Source organism: Ambystoma mexicanum, chromosome 3q, assembly GCF_040938575.1.
Source record: "Ambystoma mexicanum isolate Mex_15411 chromosome 3q, UKY_AmexF1_1, whole genome shotgun sequence".
NCBI lineage: Eukaryota > Metazoa > Chordata > Amphibia > Caudata > Ambystomatidae > Ambystoma > Ambystoma mexicanum.
The window spans coordinates 1,042,070,843-1,042,088,154 of record NC_090926.1 but is presented as its reverse complement, the minus strand read 5'-3'; the positions used below and the strand labels follow the sequence as shown (position 1 = coordinate 1,042,088,154).

The following is a 17,312-nucleotide window of genomic DNA, read 5'->3' as shown; positions in this document are numbered from 1 at the left end:
CTCCTTTGAATCGAGAAACTCAGCGGCTGGTTTCTTCCCTGGCAGCACAACGACCTCCTGCTTTTCTCCCCGACGAGATCTTCTCTTCTGCCGCACGAAGCACCGACTCGCAACCGCTGCCAGGAACAACAGCCCCCGCTGGAGTGTTCTCACCATTTCAAGGTACTATGTCCGCCTGGCCTCCCTTTCTATAGATTTCTACAAGGTGACAGTAAATCCTTAACCTTCTCGACTGGGCTGGCCTCTTGACCATCTAACTGGTCCCTTTCTTTTGGTCCAACTTCTTTCTGAACCTTTTCGAGACTCTTGTGCACTTTTCAACCGTGTGACCTTGGACACATTTCGTTCTGATCCTCTTAAAGTGGATCCAGCTTTCTGAACTCTAACTTCACGGTTTGATTCTGCCTTCCTCTCTTTCTGTGTTCTTTTGAAAGTGTTGGGATCTGTTTCAATTTATGCTCTACCTTTCTCTCCCTTTTAAACCGAATCATTAGAGTTCCATCTGCGTTAAGCGCTCACTGCTGTCTGAAAATAAGTGGTGCTTTACTTAAGAGTTGTCTAATATTCTTTTAAGGGAGTGTATATACTTTAGTGACTGTGTTTTTGAACTTGCTTGATATTAGTGCCAGTATGTTTTCATAGATGTGTTTTTAAATAAATAACTATATATCTTTTACACCAAAGCTCTGGTCAGTGTTTGCTTTTTCTACTGTGTTTACCTGCCCTATCGTGTATGCTCTGTATACTGCCTAACTCTTCTTGAGAGAAGTCCGACTGCTCAGCCACAGCTACCAGGTAAATCTGGGTGGTGCAGACTGCTACCAATTGGGTTTACTGCTAACTCCTGTAGTCCTAAACATTTTGCAGTGGTCCCTAAGGGAACTGCACAGGCTTCTGCCTAACAGGGGGTCAACAAGGAATCAGCTAGATAAAAAAGGGTCCACCCAGTGGACCATTTAACACTGATGAAAAGCCAGCATCAGCCTAGCCACATGACTGAGAGGATACCCTCTCTGGGAGACTAAAGGGTACCTTTGGGGTAAGCACAAAAACATAGTACCACACTATCAGGCTTGGGAGTGTAAGTTGGATGTGTAAATAAAACAAAGTAAATACAGAAAAACCTGCAAAACATACCTGGAGCTACCATACGTGGTAACATGTTTGCATTTTGCCAAACAAATTACATTTTGAGCACATTTTGAGGCCATCACCCTTATGTGCTGACTAAAATCTACCACCACTCAAAATCCATGAAACAGCCTTCACTGAAAAGGGAAATAGGTGGGTTTCATTCTTTTTATTTTCTGATCATCATTATTGTTGATCCATTTCTAAAGATGAGACACCCCTACTACCAATGTCACACTTGTCCTCTCCTAACATGCCAAATGTTTGCCTTTGTTTCTGCTTCTGCTCTACTTAGCTTATCATATTTTCCATTCATTCTTGCTCAAACCATTGTGTAGTTATCCCCCAGCGGTAGCACAATACACAATTAAGCAGAAGAGCCAAAGCACTGTAAGACTACTATGGTGGTGACTGGAGCATCTCAAAAGCTTATTAACATAACAGGAGAGACTTGAAAAATTGGGAAATGTTTCCTTTTATTGGAGTTTTCAGTCAGCAATAGTTTACAATGTGGGGGAATTGTCCCCCAATAAAAAAAAAACCTGGAACACGCTTCCATCTGCAAATATCTGCACAGAAACAACTAATTTAAAAAAAAAAAACAATTGGAAAATCTAAAAGAAGAAAAACTATTCCAGAATAATTTACATCTCAGATAAATAACAGGTTAACACTGTCGGACTGCACTATCCTTGGACATTAGCGGGTTTATATATATTTAATTTATATATATATATATATTTATCAATTTTTTAGAACCAGTGCATTGAATGGCAGTGGGACAAACAACAATCCCTCCCCACCCTAAAAATACAACATACTTGTGCCCTAAAACAGGGTGCCTTTTTGGCATGGCTAGAAAGCAATACAGGCACAAATAATGCTTTGGAAAAAAAAGAGATGGGCTTCACTTATGTTCTGTGCACTAGCATGAATTCACGGCTTTATTTTTCAGCTTTCTTCCAAAGCTTGATAAAAGCCACCAAAAGCAGAGCCCGTTTTGAGATATTTTTCAAGAATACACAGAACGGTGCCCCATTTTCAGTATGGCCACATACTGAATTGCATTTTTCCAGAAGTCTAGGCAAGATGGAATTGCAGGCTTCGAGAGTCACTGCACCTACTTCTTTACCTGAATACAAAGTTAGGTGGGATATGACAGGGTGCCTCCTTTTCGACTTTCCTTTTTACCACAATGGCAAGCAAGCTGGAACTTCAATACTGCGACTTTCTCAACAAATTGTTATCCGCATTGCAGAGAATCCACATTGGCCTTCTAAATTGCCTCTTTCTTACAAGCCAAGCAAGCTTGGAAAATGTGTGGCAAAGTGACTGTGAAATGCTTTCCTTCCTGGACTGCTGAACAAGTTGGGTCACTGCAATTACTAAACTGCTTGTTTTGCATGCTGTGACATAGCAACGTCAGGGCAGCTCGTTACCAAAAATACTGAGTATGCACGTTATTCTTGCACCTTCTAAACTTGAATCAGCTCATCTGATTTTTAAGACTGCCAAACAAGGAATGCAGCAGGCAGACTGTCTGAACTGCTGTTTTACTGCAGTGGATAGAAAGATGGGGCATACCCTGCTAAACTAGTATCTGCATTGCCTTTCATGCTATAAAGACTGAAAGATCATTGTCAAAATACGGTGTAGCAAGCAGCTACTAAGAGTATCTCAAAAGATCAACACAACTGATATAGTCCAGCTTGTTCTGAATTCAAGGAAACCACTTTTACCATAGAGGGCATGTTGAACATTTGTGAGACGGAAATTTAAATTAATCATGTTTTCAAAATATCTGGGGCACTTAGAAGAGAAGGGACGCTTTACATGTGTGTGGCTTTCCTATGAAAGTCTGAAACCCTCCTCTATGATTTGCCATCCATGCCTTATATTTGTCACCAAAGCGCCTCTCCAGGATAATGACTCCCCTTCTATTCCCAAACTTTTCCTAGACCAGCAAGAAAGTGACGAGCAGAAAGCCTCAACAGTTGCTTTCCCCCCACATTCCCGACATTTCTTTCATTGTGAGTTTCCAGAGATGGGGCTGCCATAAAAGCCGACAAGTCTGAAGTCCCTGCAGTCTCATATTAGAATGAATGTTTAACAAGATTGATCCTCAAGAAAGGCTTAGGAATGTACACAGGACGACCCCACTTCTCAAGAGGAACACGTGGAGGTAGATAGGCCACCCCTGATTCTCCCAAGGGGCAATTCATTGCACACAAGATAGGGGCAAATTAATAAATATGCAATCCGCCTGCTTGGCAAACCAAAGTACCCATTGGAAACCCTGTACCCCTGAAGGGAAACACAAAGGAATGTAATGCTCCCTAACGCCACCTGAGGTGTTCTTGTTCCTCCCAGGAGGCACGCATATGTATTTAACACAACAATGCTTAAGAGAAGAGAGAGGTATGAATGCATGTAAGACAGCCCTGTTCCTCAAAAGTTGTAACACACCATTGCCACTCATAAGAAGCAAATGCATGTACAGAGGATAGCTCTAAGTGGTCAATACTCGGGTAGACTAGCCCCCTTAGGGATGAAAAGAAAACTTAACAAGCCATTTAAACAACAGCAGTTAAAAGGACAGGGCTGCTTGTCTGACAGTACTACCACCTTTCACAGCCCATTCTTGCACCAGGACGCATCAGTGTGCACTTATATATCGGAGCAGTGACCTTTCTTCCAGTTAGGGCCAGTGATGGAAAAAACTAAACGTAGGCGCTGTTTCTACCAAGTGACAAATACTTAAACATCCCTCAAACCAAAGACAATATGAAGAGTTATCAGCCTCCCCTCAGCAACCTCCTCCCACACACACCACAAAGATACTGAGACGGAATTAGTCTGTACCAGCCCTCTCAACGCAGTCACTTCCTCAGGAATAGTAGGGAGATGTCGGCCTTGAGAGTATATATATTCTTTGCTATTATTGGGCAGAACTAAATAGCCAGCGGAGAAAGACAGACAGCTTTGTAAATTTACATAAAAAACATTTCTTTCCATATGAACAACATGAGCATTATCTCATCTATGTCTCAGGTTGGGTTGCGTTCTGCAAGGATTCCCAACACCACACCCTGTAGGCACAGACGGCAGACAAGCCGGCAATCAGACCTGCTGAGTTGATAGGATGCCAGGGGTGGGATATGGACTTTTTGAATAAAGACCATCTACCAGTTCAAGCTGCACAGATCTCAGGAAGCTCCTGGGACCTCATAACATGAGCCCAACCCCTGCTCCCTGATATTCCCCATCGAAATAAAGATTGCAAAAAGCTGAAGCGAAGTCCTTGGGAATACCCATCGTCCATGGGAAGAGCTAGGTCCCTCTCCATGCGCTGACCTGGAGGGCACTACTCCAAGTTGGAGGATTGTCCTGCAGCTGTTGAGAGCTAATGGCGCTTCATTGAGGACACTTTCTTCTTCCGTGCAGCCAACATCTCATAGAAGGGATCCCGGCTGATTGCTGCCCTGCAAGGTGAAAGCAAAGAAAAGTATTTATGCCAAGGCAGGACAAAGATAAGATAAACAGAAGCAAACATAGGACTATAGAAAAAGACAAGAGAATACTAGAACAAACGAACTAGAGACAGAGGACTGTGGGTAAACCAGAGAGAAACAGAAATAATAGAGATGCAGACAGGTAGCAAAAAATGAGCAGAAAGAGAGGTTGACCTGGGCGTAGCAGAAAGCAACAACCTGGAAAGAAAGAAGAGAAGAAATAAGGGAAAGATCAGAAAGGCAGTGGTGTGATACATAGTTGGAGGATGCGGGAGACAACGGGAGGGCAGTGAAACGAAAGAACAGATGCAGAGAAAGAAGGAGCAGCAGCAGAAAATCACAGGAGTAACAAATAAAAGGACGCGATAACAAGAAGGTATGGGAGAATCACATGACCACCAAAGTGGAACAATACAGGCAGGGGTGGCCAAAGCAGCTGTACAAAAACCCCAAAGCAGATAAGATAAAGGAACAGCTTGAGGCTACGCATAGAGGTAGAAAGAGAGGAAAACAGAATTAAACAGCTACAGAGCACAGTTGCATGTAGGTAGAAGATGCGAGAAATGAAAGATGAATAGGGGAACGAGTGCGGAAGACAAATCCTGGAGCCAGACTCAAAATTAGAGGAAGAAAAGAAGGGGTGTCTGGTAGATCAAGGAAAATCAGGAAAGGAATGAAATCATTGAACAGATTAATGCAGTGCAGTGCTTCAATCAATTGCCTGATTGGACATAAGGTATCTGTTACAAAGTGATTATTACCAATCCCACCACACATTCTGGACGTCAAGGATTGTTGCAGTTTTTATTTACTGTTGAATGCCTAAAATTGGCTGGAGAGGGCTTGGCAGAGTCGCACTCAGTGACAGGTCATGGAAGAACACTCAAACCTCAAGGAAGAAGGGCATATTAATTTGAAACAGTTGGCCAGTCATTACAGTTTAGTATTTTCCAGAATGGGACAGATAAGGTTAGTATTTTAGAACTGTTAACTTGACATTTGTAGCCAATCTCAATAGATAACACTAGACCCTAGTAGTGATGACCATCTCAAAACCATTTGCCCATATAGTTTTGAATTGATGGCAGAAACTGGAAAAACAATGGTAATGCACTGAAATGGAAGAGGCACAAGTGCAGTCTCAGTTTTGGATCTGTCCTTTACATGCTGTTTCAGTGGTTCCATGAGGGACATGTATGTGCACAGGATGCATTAGAGGATCCATGACAGAACCACATACACAGATGTTCCAGAGGCTCCATGTTTCAGCCTCTGATAAAGAATGTTCTCTTCCTAAATAAAAGGTCAACCCTAATACACGTGATGTTCTAATGGCTCTATTTTACCATCATTAGATAAAAGGGTGTTCTCAAGACTCCAGATTTTGAAGTGGGAGGATTGTACTCTCCATGTTTTTATGTTGGCAGTAAAAAGACTTTAGAGAGTAAAAGACATTTCCATTCATATCAGGAGTGTTCTTCCTGCTCCCACCTGCGAGGCTAAAAACCTTGGGGTCATCTTTGACTCCACACTCTCCTTCTCTCCTCACATCTCTGGCGTCTCTAAGAAGTTACACTACCAGCTGCACTTCCTCAGTGGTATTCCTCCATTCCTCTCCTTCCCCCAGAAGCTCACTGTCTCCAGAGCTCTGGTTCTCTCTAGGCTGGACTATTGCAACAGCCTCTTTCTAAATATGCCTGCCTCTACTCTCCACCCTCTGCAACTCATCCAGAACAGGACTGCAAGACTTGTCCTTGGCCTGAAGCCCAGGGATCGTATCTCTCCAGGACTGACATTTCTGCACTGGCTCCCAGTGGCTGCGAGAATAAAGTTCAAAACCCTCTGTATTTTCCACAAGGCCTTCTGGGGCCTGGGGCCTCAATACCTTCAACTCTCTCTTCCTAAATATCTTCCTTCTTGAGCTCTTCGCTCATCCGCCTCCAACTCCCTCAGTGTCAGCCGCTTCTCCAAGCAACAAGTTGGTGGTAGATCTCTTCATTTGGCTGGTGCCTCCCTCTGGAACAGCCTCCCTGAAACTTGAGAACCATCTCCGGTTCCGGAAGCACCTCAAAACCTTTCTCTTTGCTTCAGCTTTTTCCCCTCCTCTCCCCTGCTGACCTCCTGACTGAAACTGCACCGGTTCCTGGTCACCCTCTGATCCCGGGGCCAGGTCCCTCCACAGCCAGTCTCACACACCTGCACTTCCCGCCTAGCAACCCCGTACTTGGGGACTGTTTCTGTATCCCTACAGTCCCACTACCAGCACTTGACACCTGCTTTCTGCACTTACCTTTGCACTTACCACCTGCTGGCCGTTACTTTTACTTATTGTTATTCTATTCCCATGTACTGCACTCCCCCTTCCCTCTACCCCCTGCACTTTCCCCTTCCCCCATCCCATGGACTTGCGCGATCTGAATGACACTTGGCCTAGCAGGATTGTTGTCTGTCCTCCCTACGTTCCCCCTCCCTTGCCTCGTCGCGCCTTGAAACACTTGTGTATAGGCACGTTATAAATGCCATAGCATATCAAGTAGTAAAAGATCTTTGCGTCTAGTAATTTATGCAAATTAAAAGATGTTTTATGTGACACTGCCTCTTCAGATCAAGCAGTAATAATAGAACACATTCCGGTGGAGCTGCCCTGCTGGTACTCTTTGGGCAAGGGGTGCTTGTTGAGCCACAATTTGAACCCAAGAATGATTATATCACCGTAGATGGGTTTTAAAGAGAAGGCTGGTGGCTGCTGTAATTTGGTTATTGCTTCGACCAGGGATAAAAGCTGATTTACTGCATTAACAGCCCAACATACCTTTTTGGTAGCCAATGAGGTTTCTTTAAGTCTTGCTCCTGGCATTTTGTTTCTTGGGCATTTCTTTGTTAGGGGAAACCACAAGGCATGCCTAAAATGCCAGTTCTGAACATTTGGGCTCACTTTATACCCGGGCCTGAACCCTCTTCAGTGATTTGGGATATTTTACACCAGTCTCTGGCCTCAGACATGACAATACACAAAGTGTCAGGGCTGTCCCGAATATTTCACGTTTTTTGGAGCCAACAAGTACTGTGCTTTGAACCTTTACCTGCCTTTTGGTGACATCTGGGTATGGTTTATGAAGTTCTGCTTTTATCCTTCTAGTCTTTCATTATTTAATGTATACGGTGTATTTGTATCACCCATGCTACTATGGGCTAGAGGGTTTAGGAATACTGAGATTGTTTGTGTGGCGTCTTGATAATGACAATGTGAATACAATGCTCTTCTGTGTTGATGCAATTTATGTAACCTCTACCTCAGAGCATCTTTTTCACCCCCACGGGAGTGCTCTAGACCCCTTAACCCCAGTAGAGGATGTGGTAGGAACAGAGGTAGAGAAAAGCATCAGTAAAGAGAGTAGGCAATCAACCCACTACAGTGGACGGCTACTCTCAGCTGTCAGCACAGGCGTGGATTGCTAATGTCACATATTTGAATTATGGTCCACTGCTCAAACCTTGCAGTAACCCTGTGTGTGTGGATTCTAGCCATGTACCATATAAAACATATGAATACACAGTACTTTCTAAGAGATGTGCCATACATTATGCTCATGTTCAAATGGTTAGGACAAGCTTCTCAGTAATGAACACTCAATGAATGCCCTTACACTCTTGTGTATAGTGTAAATCTTTTAATTATGAAAATAAGTAATAAAGAAACATTGCTACCACTATAGTTACTACACATAATAACTTAAGATACATTATTAATGAATATGCAGCTATGATTGTCTTTTGCCGCTATGTCTACTCCAGACCAAGCAATCATTTCAGAAGCATAACAGCCATTCCAATAGCAACTGTCTACATTATTAGATCTCTCTGGGAAATCTCATAGAATTACCTGCACCCTCAATACTTCACCTCTTTCCCAACATGATATTAATGATGGGTAAAACAGGTTTTCATACTCATTACTATCTTTAGACGCTAGGGTGATGAGAGATGGGTTTTGTACGATCGTACCAAAAAAAACGGTCCGACCGTACAAAACGACCGAAAAATGCTACCACCAAAGGTTCGAACACCAAAAGTTCAAGTTCGAACCTTTGGTGGTAGCATTGCAGGTAAGTTAAAAAAAAAACTGCGGGGGTGTCCCCTGCAACACCCCGCTCACTATACTGTGTGGCATAGTGAGCGGGGTGTTGCGGGGGGGGGGGGGGGGGAACGCTGCAGCACACCTGCAAAAAAAAAATGTGAAAAGAAAAAAATATGGGGGGCTGCAGGGGTGTCCCCCGCAACACCCCGCTCACTATACTTTGCAGTATAGTGAGCAGGGGTTGCGGGGGAAACCCCTGCAGCCCCCGTAGTATGTAAGTTTGTTTGCATGAGAAAGGTGCAAACTTTTGGAAGTTCTCACCTTTCAAATGCGAACATTACGGCCGCGGCTGATTTTGATCGAGAGGTGGAGGCGGCATGCCCGGTTTGCTGTGGTGTGCACTATCTCAAGAAAATCCCAAAAATATTGAATTCCAAAAACAACCTGTCAGAATTACCATAGACACCAGAAACCAATAGAGGTCTTGTCATGATCTCTGCTTCCAAAAGGTCAGGGTTTTCCCAACTCCCTTGGAAGCAGATCCATAACCCAGGTTCCGAGTGCCAACCAGTCCCAATTGGGACCTTTTGGACCCAGTCCTGGCGCCAGTGGCACCAGGCTCATAAATATGCCCAGTCCCAGCGCTGGAAGCGCCGGGCTCATAATGCTTGGGTGGACTTACCTGCAGCAGACCATGCTGCTTACTTGCCTGCCAGTTGAGCCTCTGATCCTCTTCTGTTTGGAACTACTTTTCCTGTTGGGTGGGGCAGGAGCCACTCCCTAGAATCAGAACACTGGAACTCTTCTGGAAAGCAGGAACTCTTTTCTTACCTAGGCGTGGCTGTGGAAGGAGACATCAAAACACTACAGGAGGCTATTTAAACCACACCCGATGGATGAATCTTGCTTTGCGTTATTCTGCATCCTCTGCAGCAGAACGCTCATCGTGTCTTCTGCATCTGATCCTGGGCCTAAGGAAAAAGGCTTACCATCCTGAATCCAGTCTTCAGCAACACCTCTAAAGACAAGAAAGAACAGGTTAGCATTACAGTCTTCAGTGACAGCTCTTCACTTACCAGGTCCATCGGCTGTCACCAACGCCTCGCGCTGCATTCCGGCATCTGAAAGACAAAAGCTTACCAACTCTTTGCACGCTCCGGAGGCCTTCGGCGCTGCATCCCGCATCTGAAAGACAAAACAAGGTGCGTTTAAAGACATTGGGGAACTTTAATACTCACGTGCCATTACTCCTTTCCACATCTAACCCAGTGGGTATTCCGGCACCCTGCAGCCGCTCCGAACTTGTACCTGCAAAATAAAAAGACAGTTAGAGCGCATCGTGAAGCAGGCAACAAGCGCTTACTTACGTGCTTCCCGGCGCTTCTATTCATCACACGGGCTCCATCTTCAACTCACTTCAGCCCGTCATCCGCCACCGCCGGAACCCTGCAAAACAAGAAACATCATTACTAAAGACTTTAAAGACATTAGAATTACTCGAAACTTACCGTTCGTGCAGTAAACGACGGACAGCAGTCCTCTGAAGTCAAGAGGCCTGCTCCCCTTATCCAGTGAAGAAACTGGTTACAGCACCCTGCCCCGAGGCAGATGGAGAGCACGGCGTTCACTTACCTAAGGTGAGAGCGTTAACCTTTGGGGTTCTACAGAAGAAGAGAAAGGGAAGAAGAGAGAGACATTCAATAACCCAGTTCCTTAATCCCATATTTTCTATCTGCAGACATCTTACCCTTCAAGTCAGACATACAGTGCACAGAGGTCCAGCCCAAAGAGCCAGCCGTGTGTTACACATCACCTTTGAAGATACGGTATACGCCCAGTCAAGACCGGCGCCTCTACGGGAATCAGGTGAGCGTTACAGGTGTCAGATTTAGAAATTGTGAATAGTAGTTAATCTTAAAAACGAAAAGCAAGAGTCTAAAAAAGCCAAAAATCCAATTTAGTGGCTTCAAAATCAGGCAAGAAAAAAGGAGTGGCTTTCTCCCCCTCGCCTCTCTAGAAAGAGTGTTTCCAGTGCCTCTCTATGGATGTTTCTCCAAGCCTGCGTCTGCCTCCCGTCACTTCCAGCCCTGTCAGAACAGCTCCCTAGCTCTCCCAGAACTCAGCATTTTTTATTATTGGCGTGTCCAGCCTCACTATCAGCAAGAGTAAGATGCTGCTTAGGTCTTACCTCACTATCAGCATTTAGCAGGAGCAAGTTGCTGATTAGGTCATGCCTCACTATCGGTGTTTAGCAAGAGCAAGTTGCAAGATTGACAGTATATTGCCTCAACCTTTCACTCAATTGCGAGTTGCTATCTTATCGCGCTATGGCCATTTCCCTCATATCCGGCTTCCCTGAAAACGTTGTAGTTCTTCATTGTAGTTCCGGACTTATTGTTAACAAGAACATTTAGTTTTGTTTACTATAGTAAACTGAGACAACTCAGTTCTGGAACACTTCCCAGACTGTTTTGAATGTATCCCAGAAATATTGTTTACACGATTTTGCATAACAAAGATGAGATTGGCGCACAGCCCAGACATCCAAACTAAATGTAATTCTCTATTCTTAATTGTAAATTCTAATTGTCTGAATATTTTAACTGTGATTGCATTATGTGTATGCCTGCCTGCCGAGCCCATGATTTGGAATACTGCACATGACTTGAGATACCGCTCAACCCCAGCATTCAGGCTAAATTACATGTCATTGTCTGGGCACCCTGGTCTTTCTCCCGCCGTAGACTGTATCTACAGTGCTGATCACAGGATAGGGGCGTCAACGTGTTAGCATAATGGGTGTATTGGGTCTTAATTGAACACTGCTGTTTTATATACATACACTTGTTCCATCTCTTGCTATGTGTACCAAAAGTACATACTTTGCTTGATAAAGTGCCAATGAGTGACTATCTTTTCAGTCTGTATGAGTGTGTTTCCCTTTAGTTAACTGTGTGAACTAATTGGCCTTTCTTACCAGCCATGCGCATTTAGTTGAGTTCAGCCTGATTGCTCGACCATTGCTACTACCTTTAGAGAGCTATGGGTCCCCTTTTGATTGGATTGTTGTTTCACCATTAGGTTTGACGGCTGCCATCACACACAAGATGGCTACGCAAATGTCTTTCTAACACGATATATACATTTTTACTCTCTACATGCAAGAAGGTTGGGTGTATCTGACTAAAACAGTTAAAAGTTCAAACCTGCTGTTACAGGCAAATATATCTTCCTTTGTATGCTTGCGAATCAGTTTTAGAGTAATATGCTTCATATTAGTGAGCTGTATTTCCTCATGGAAGTGTTTGAGCAACTGGGACAGTATTAAATACATTTCTAAGTACCATAAGCAGTGTGGCAACAAGGAAAAACAAGACTGACCCAGTGATGCCATGCTGACTGCTATAAACTTATTTGAACAGAATATAAACTCAACTATCCTTAATTCAAATGGGGTTTTCCTACATAAACTTAAGAAACTTGGGTACTTGTCAGGAAGCCTGTGAAAGTCCAAATCAAAAGACAACATCCCAGTCAAAAAGGCTCCAACACTATCCCTGTCACTACAACAAACAATATATAGTTCGGGTTCTGCTTGTAACCCAGGAGAATTACACCCTTCTCCTGGATGTAAAGTGTCCCAAAACGCCAAGGCTGTTCAATGTAAAAGTTCCATAAAGTTCTCGGCTTTGCGTAACTCAAAATCAAACAAAACAGTTATACATGATCCTTGTGGGGATAGGAGAACGACTCCCTTCTCCTCAATGTTTCCCCAATGTCTCTTATAGTTCAGTGTCTACAACAAAAAACTATGGAATCTCTTCCACGCCATCATCAGACTCGCCCTCACCTTCCCACAATTCAGAAAAGAACTCAAGACTCAACTCTTCAAGGAGTCTCTCCTCCTCAACACCTAGGGCATCATGTCGCCCCAGCCCCCACCACCTTGTACAGCTGTACACATCCTCTGTATCCTTTTACCCACACTATATCTGTTCTGTTACCACTGAAAATCACCCCGTTATGCATCTGTATTCTTGTATACCTCTCTACAGTGCTCTGTTGCTCCTCGAAGGCAGGTCTATGCTCAATAAATACCACAATAATAATAATGTTCAGTAATACTTGCAGTTCCTCTACAGAGGTTTTCACTGACTCATCTTACTTTATATTCTTTATCCTGCCCCCGCTGGGATAAGGAAGATGCTCCCAGAGTCCCTCTCGACTCTCCAGCACCACACTCTCGTGGAATTGTCAAGGGAATTGCGTTGCAAAGTGGTTCACTGCTCCATCTGCTTCTTTACAGTTTATAATCTTGCATCTTCCCCGCCCCCTCCCGATTTGTACCTGTTCCCATTACTTTCTTCCTGGGGAACTCTTCACCGGTTTCGCCAGGGGTCGCAGGTTCAGTCTCTCTACTTCAACTTCCATGCTGTTTCTGTGGCCTGCTTCTCTCCATGGCCAGTTGGTGCTGGCAGTCTCTGTGTAGTTGTCGGAACCCTCGGTCCACCCTCAACAGGTCACTCCATTACCACAGTTCTTGCACTCTCCACATATTTGCCTACACGGCTCGGCCGTAGGCTATGGAAGGCGGTCTTGGCACCGTTATCAGACACGAAAGTCTACCCACTTCAGGTCGTGCCACCACCTTTCCGTCTCTCCAGAGTCACTATGCCAATTCCCAACGACTCGCAAGACACTTCTCGGGCGACCCACCGCTTCCCTCTTCAGCTTTGAAGATGTGCCTTGCTGCAGTCTCCCGAAAGCCAAGTTCAACCTTACAGGGTTCGATGTGGCCCCCTCGGTCACCGGGTTCTCCTTCTAGACCAGCTCTCAGCATACCAGAACTGCACAAGCCACTGCTGGATGTGTCAGAAGATGACGAAGAACACAGTCTTCATTTGCTGTTCAGTTTAAATAGCAGGGCTGGCCCCAGCAAACCATCAGTCCAATTGACAGCAGCTGATCAAGACTTTGTCGCCCTCAATTGTAGCGTTTTCTAGCTCTTCTTCGTCCCTGTACCTATCACATCAGGGTGGTTTGATATTTTACAATAACACATAGTTTCGGACATGAGCGTATGTGTAGATTAGGGCATGAACATCAGTCTGCAGGGTTGAGGTTTACAGGGGCTATGTCTCCCAATTGCGTTCTTGTCCCCAGGATAGGAGTCCCTCTCCATGAGATCCTCCCGCATGTTACCGGCCCTTGGGGGACTATTGGTTAGCGGCCTCAACTCCCTAGCCTCATGGAAAGGGGCTCTCCCCTGGGGAGAAGTGACACTATATGAAGGGTCGTCACAGTAGGCATTGCTAATGAATACTAAAACGGAATACCAACTACTTAGATCACCTGGCTCTGCGCACAGAGCATTTCTTTGACATTATTCATCAGCTTTAGACTCGTTCATCTAAGTTTCAATTTTTTACAGTGGTAACATTTTATTGAGAGTTTTAAGGCTCTCAAGATATTAACCACTTCTGTTAAAAATACTTCATTACCTGAAATGAGTCTTTCCCAGAACATGCAGGATTCTAAAAAGCCGATATGATGTACAAATCTACTCAGTCTGTTAACTCTTAAAGCCCAAGTACCCGGGCAATCAATCAATACATGATGGATCGAGTGCTTGCCATTCAAATCACAACCCTGGCAGGTATCCATTGGATAAGATACCCTGTCCTTCACGTGCTGTATCTCCAGAGTTGGAAGAATATTCAGCCTAAGTCTGAGGAAATCCACCCCCCACTAGGATCTGGGGACCTCCTCATATAGGTAGGCAGAAATGATCTGGGTTTACCCAGCATCGACAGGGAAGAGGATAGCTTCAACTTCCTCATTCGGTCGATGGTTCTAATCCAGTCTCCTTTTTTCATGTTATCTTTAGATTTTAGCGGATTCTGCACTAGGGTGGATACATCTGTATCCATTTTAGTTACAATCTCAGTAGATTTTTCCTTTAACAAGTTTAAGAAATAGTTAGCTTTTTTTTGAGCTGGGCTGCCATGGCCTCATAGAGGGATAAAGGGGGAGGTGCAAGGATAACTCTGTAGGCGGAGACCCACCTCCACTCCATCCAAGCCAAAAGGGATGTCAGGCCCAACTCATAACGAATGGCCACCATGGGGACCGAGTTTGGCAAATGAAGCGCACTCTTCCACAGTTTGGATTCCAGTTTTTCCCATTCAATATCAAAACTCTGGGAATCGCATTCCAAACCGAGGGAACCTTTCCTACATAATATTTAATTAGGGGAGCGATGGAAAACCTGCAGAATGTATTATGTATTTTAATCATCTGCGCCCCCAAATTCAGAATCTTAATATCCAAATTATGTAAGAGGGCCCCTTTAGTTGGATATGCACTAATTCGAGTACCAAGATATGTAATCTCACTGGAGATTGGGACTACTTGGCTATCCAGTTGCCATCTGAAGGACTTTATCTTCTTCTCAGGTCTTTTAAGGATTACGATGTTAGATTTAAGGGAATTTATCATCAAGTGGTTAACTTTGGCATAATCAGCAAGAGTTTTTAAAAGGCACTGAACTTGAGCAGCCTCCTAAACATTTTGCTGGCCTTTTGTGTTGCAACATTACTTTTTTTTATCACAGGCTTCTACTAAAACCTCCCTGAAGACTTACATTTGTTATATTATGGATTGCCCTTAGTAGCCATAGGTTGGCCTGGGTGCTCCCATGGTACCCTATTTTATCCCTTGGCGAGGTTTCTCGCCCAGAACGTGTTGGGAGAAGACTGATGGCTAGGTGTTGTACTTTTGGCTACGCCACTCTGTAGCCTTTTAGAAGGAAATTGGTAGACTATTACTTCCAAAAAAGGAGCTCAATGACCACAAATTGATTTTATAAGTCTACAACCCGTCCATTTTCTTTGTGACGATCCTTCATGTAATTTACACATGAGGAATATGCATTTTGGCTGTTCTGCCTACATGATCGGTTTGAACAGCTCACAAAGACACCTCTGTATGAATGGAATCTGGTTAAGACTAGATCGGTTTGTCAACCCTTCCGCAGTCTCCACCTCACCTCTTCTCTCCCAGTCCCTATGCAATGCACGGGCCACACACTTCACTGCAAAAACTCAGGACATCCTGAGCACTGCCGCTTCCCTTTCCCCTCTCCCTTTACCCCACCCTCCTGCCACCTATTGCGCCCCATCCCCCCCTCTGCCTTTCCTCTTCCTCTCCAATCACATCTGATGAAGTCACTTGAGTTGTCTGCTCTATGATGGTCTCCTCCAAACAGGTCTCCCCCTGGTCTTCCAGAACTATTAAGGACGATATTGACTCTCTTGCCCCTGCACTTGCTGATTTCTGCAATCACTCTTTTGCCACTGGGTCTCTACTCTCTTCCCCCTTAAGCACTCTTGTGTGCCCCCTTCTAAAAAAAACTTCTGCACCCTGTCTTGTCCGGCTAACTATTGCCATATCTATATCACCCCATTCCTTGGGAAACTCTTGAGGAAGCTTGTTTTTCCCCAACTGACCCAGCATACTGAGCTTGTTGGTTGCCTACACACCATTCATCTGGATTCTGAGCATCCAGATGCACGGAAACTGCTCTTCTGAACACCTGTGAAGAACTGCTTGCATCGCTTGATTCCAACTCTCCTGCCGTTCTCATTCTAATTGATCACTCCTCTTCATTTGACACAGTCACCCACTCCATCCTCATAAAACGGCTCCACAATACCCTAGGTATCTCGGAGCGGGCACTGGACTGGCTGACCTTCCACAATGACTGACCCCTCCCAGGTTATCCTGGGCTATTTCTCCTCTCCCACCTCTATCTCCACCTGTGGCATCCCACAGGGCTCCAAACTCTCTCCCGGGTTCTTTAACCTTTATCTTGCTGCACTTGCATACCTCATTTCCACCTACTCCCCCCTTACTGCCAGTGTTATGCAGAAGACACCACCTTCAAACATCCCTCTGATCCTCTCTTTACTTCCTACATCATTCCTGACTGCTATCTGCCATTCAGTCCTGGTGTGCCTCCAATGATCTCTGCCTCAATGCCAATCCTTTACATTGGGACTCCTGCTCCCTCTTTCCTCCCTTCACTCTGGCCACCCTCTATGGGTTCGCCCCATTCTCCTTCATCTGAAGCCAAAAACCTTGGAGTCCTCTTCGACTCCTCTCTTTCCTTCCTCTCTCACATCCAGGACCTTTCCAGGAAGCCCCACTTTCAACTTCTCCTCCTCAAAGGAATCCTTCCTTTCCTCACTTTTCCCCAGAAGCTCAATGTCTCTAGAGCTCTGGTACTCTCTAGGCTTGATAACTGTAATAACCTCTTCCTTAATCTACCCTCTTCCGCTATATGTCCCCTCCAGCTAACCCATAATAGGGCTGCAAGACTTATCCTTTGCCTCAAGCCGAGGGTCCACATCTCTCCATCCCCAAAAACTCTCCACTGGCTCCCGGTTGATGCAAGGATCAAATTCAAATCCCCCTGCATCATCCTTAAGGCGGTCTACTACTGGCTCTCAAGGCTGTCTACAACTGGCTCTCACTCACTGGCACTGCTCTGGGCAACCTTCCACACCACTGTTTTTAGTCCATCTGCACCA

At 44.8% G+C, this 17,312-nt stretch overlaps 1 protein-coding gene across 4 annotated transcripts in view; it reads right to left on the bottom strand.

Moving 5' to 3' along the window:
- Positions 1 to 1,590: 1,590 nt before the first annotated feature.
- The window catches only part of CYTH1 (cytohesin 1), a 914,859-nt gene continuing 899,137 nt past the window's right edge, over positions 1,591 to 17,312 (bottom strand). For all 4 annotated transcript variants that reach the window (XM_069655238.1, XM_069655235.1, XM_069655237.1 and 1 more), the window contains exon 13: positions 1,591 to 4,613. In XM_069655238.1, the coding sequence (XP_069511339.1) occupies positions 4,535 to 4,613 (79 nt within the window). In that variant the 3' untranslated portion in view covers positions 1,591 to 4,534. The remainder of the gene's footprint in view (positions 4,614 to 17,312) is intronic.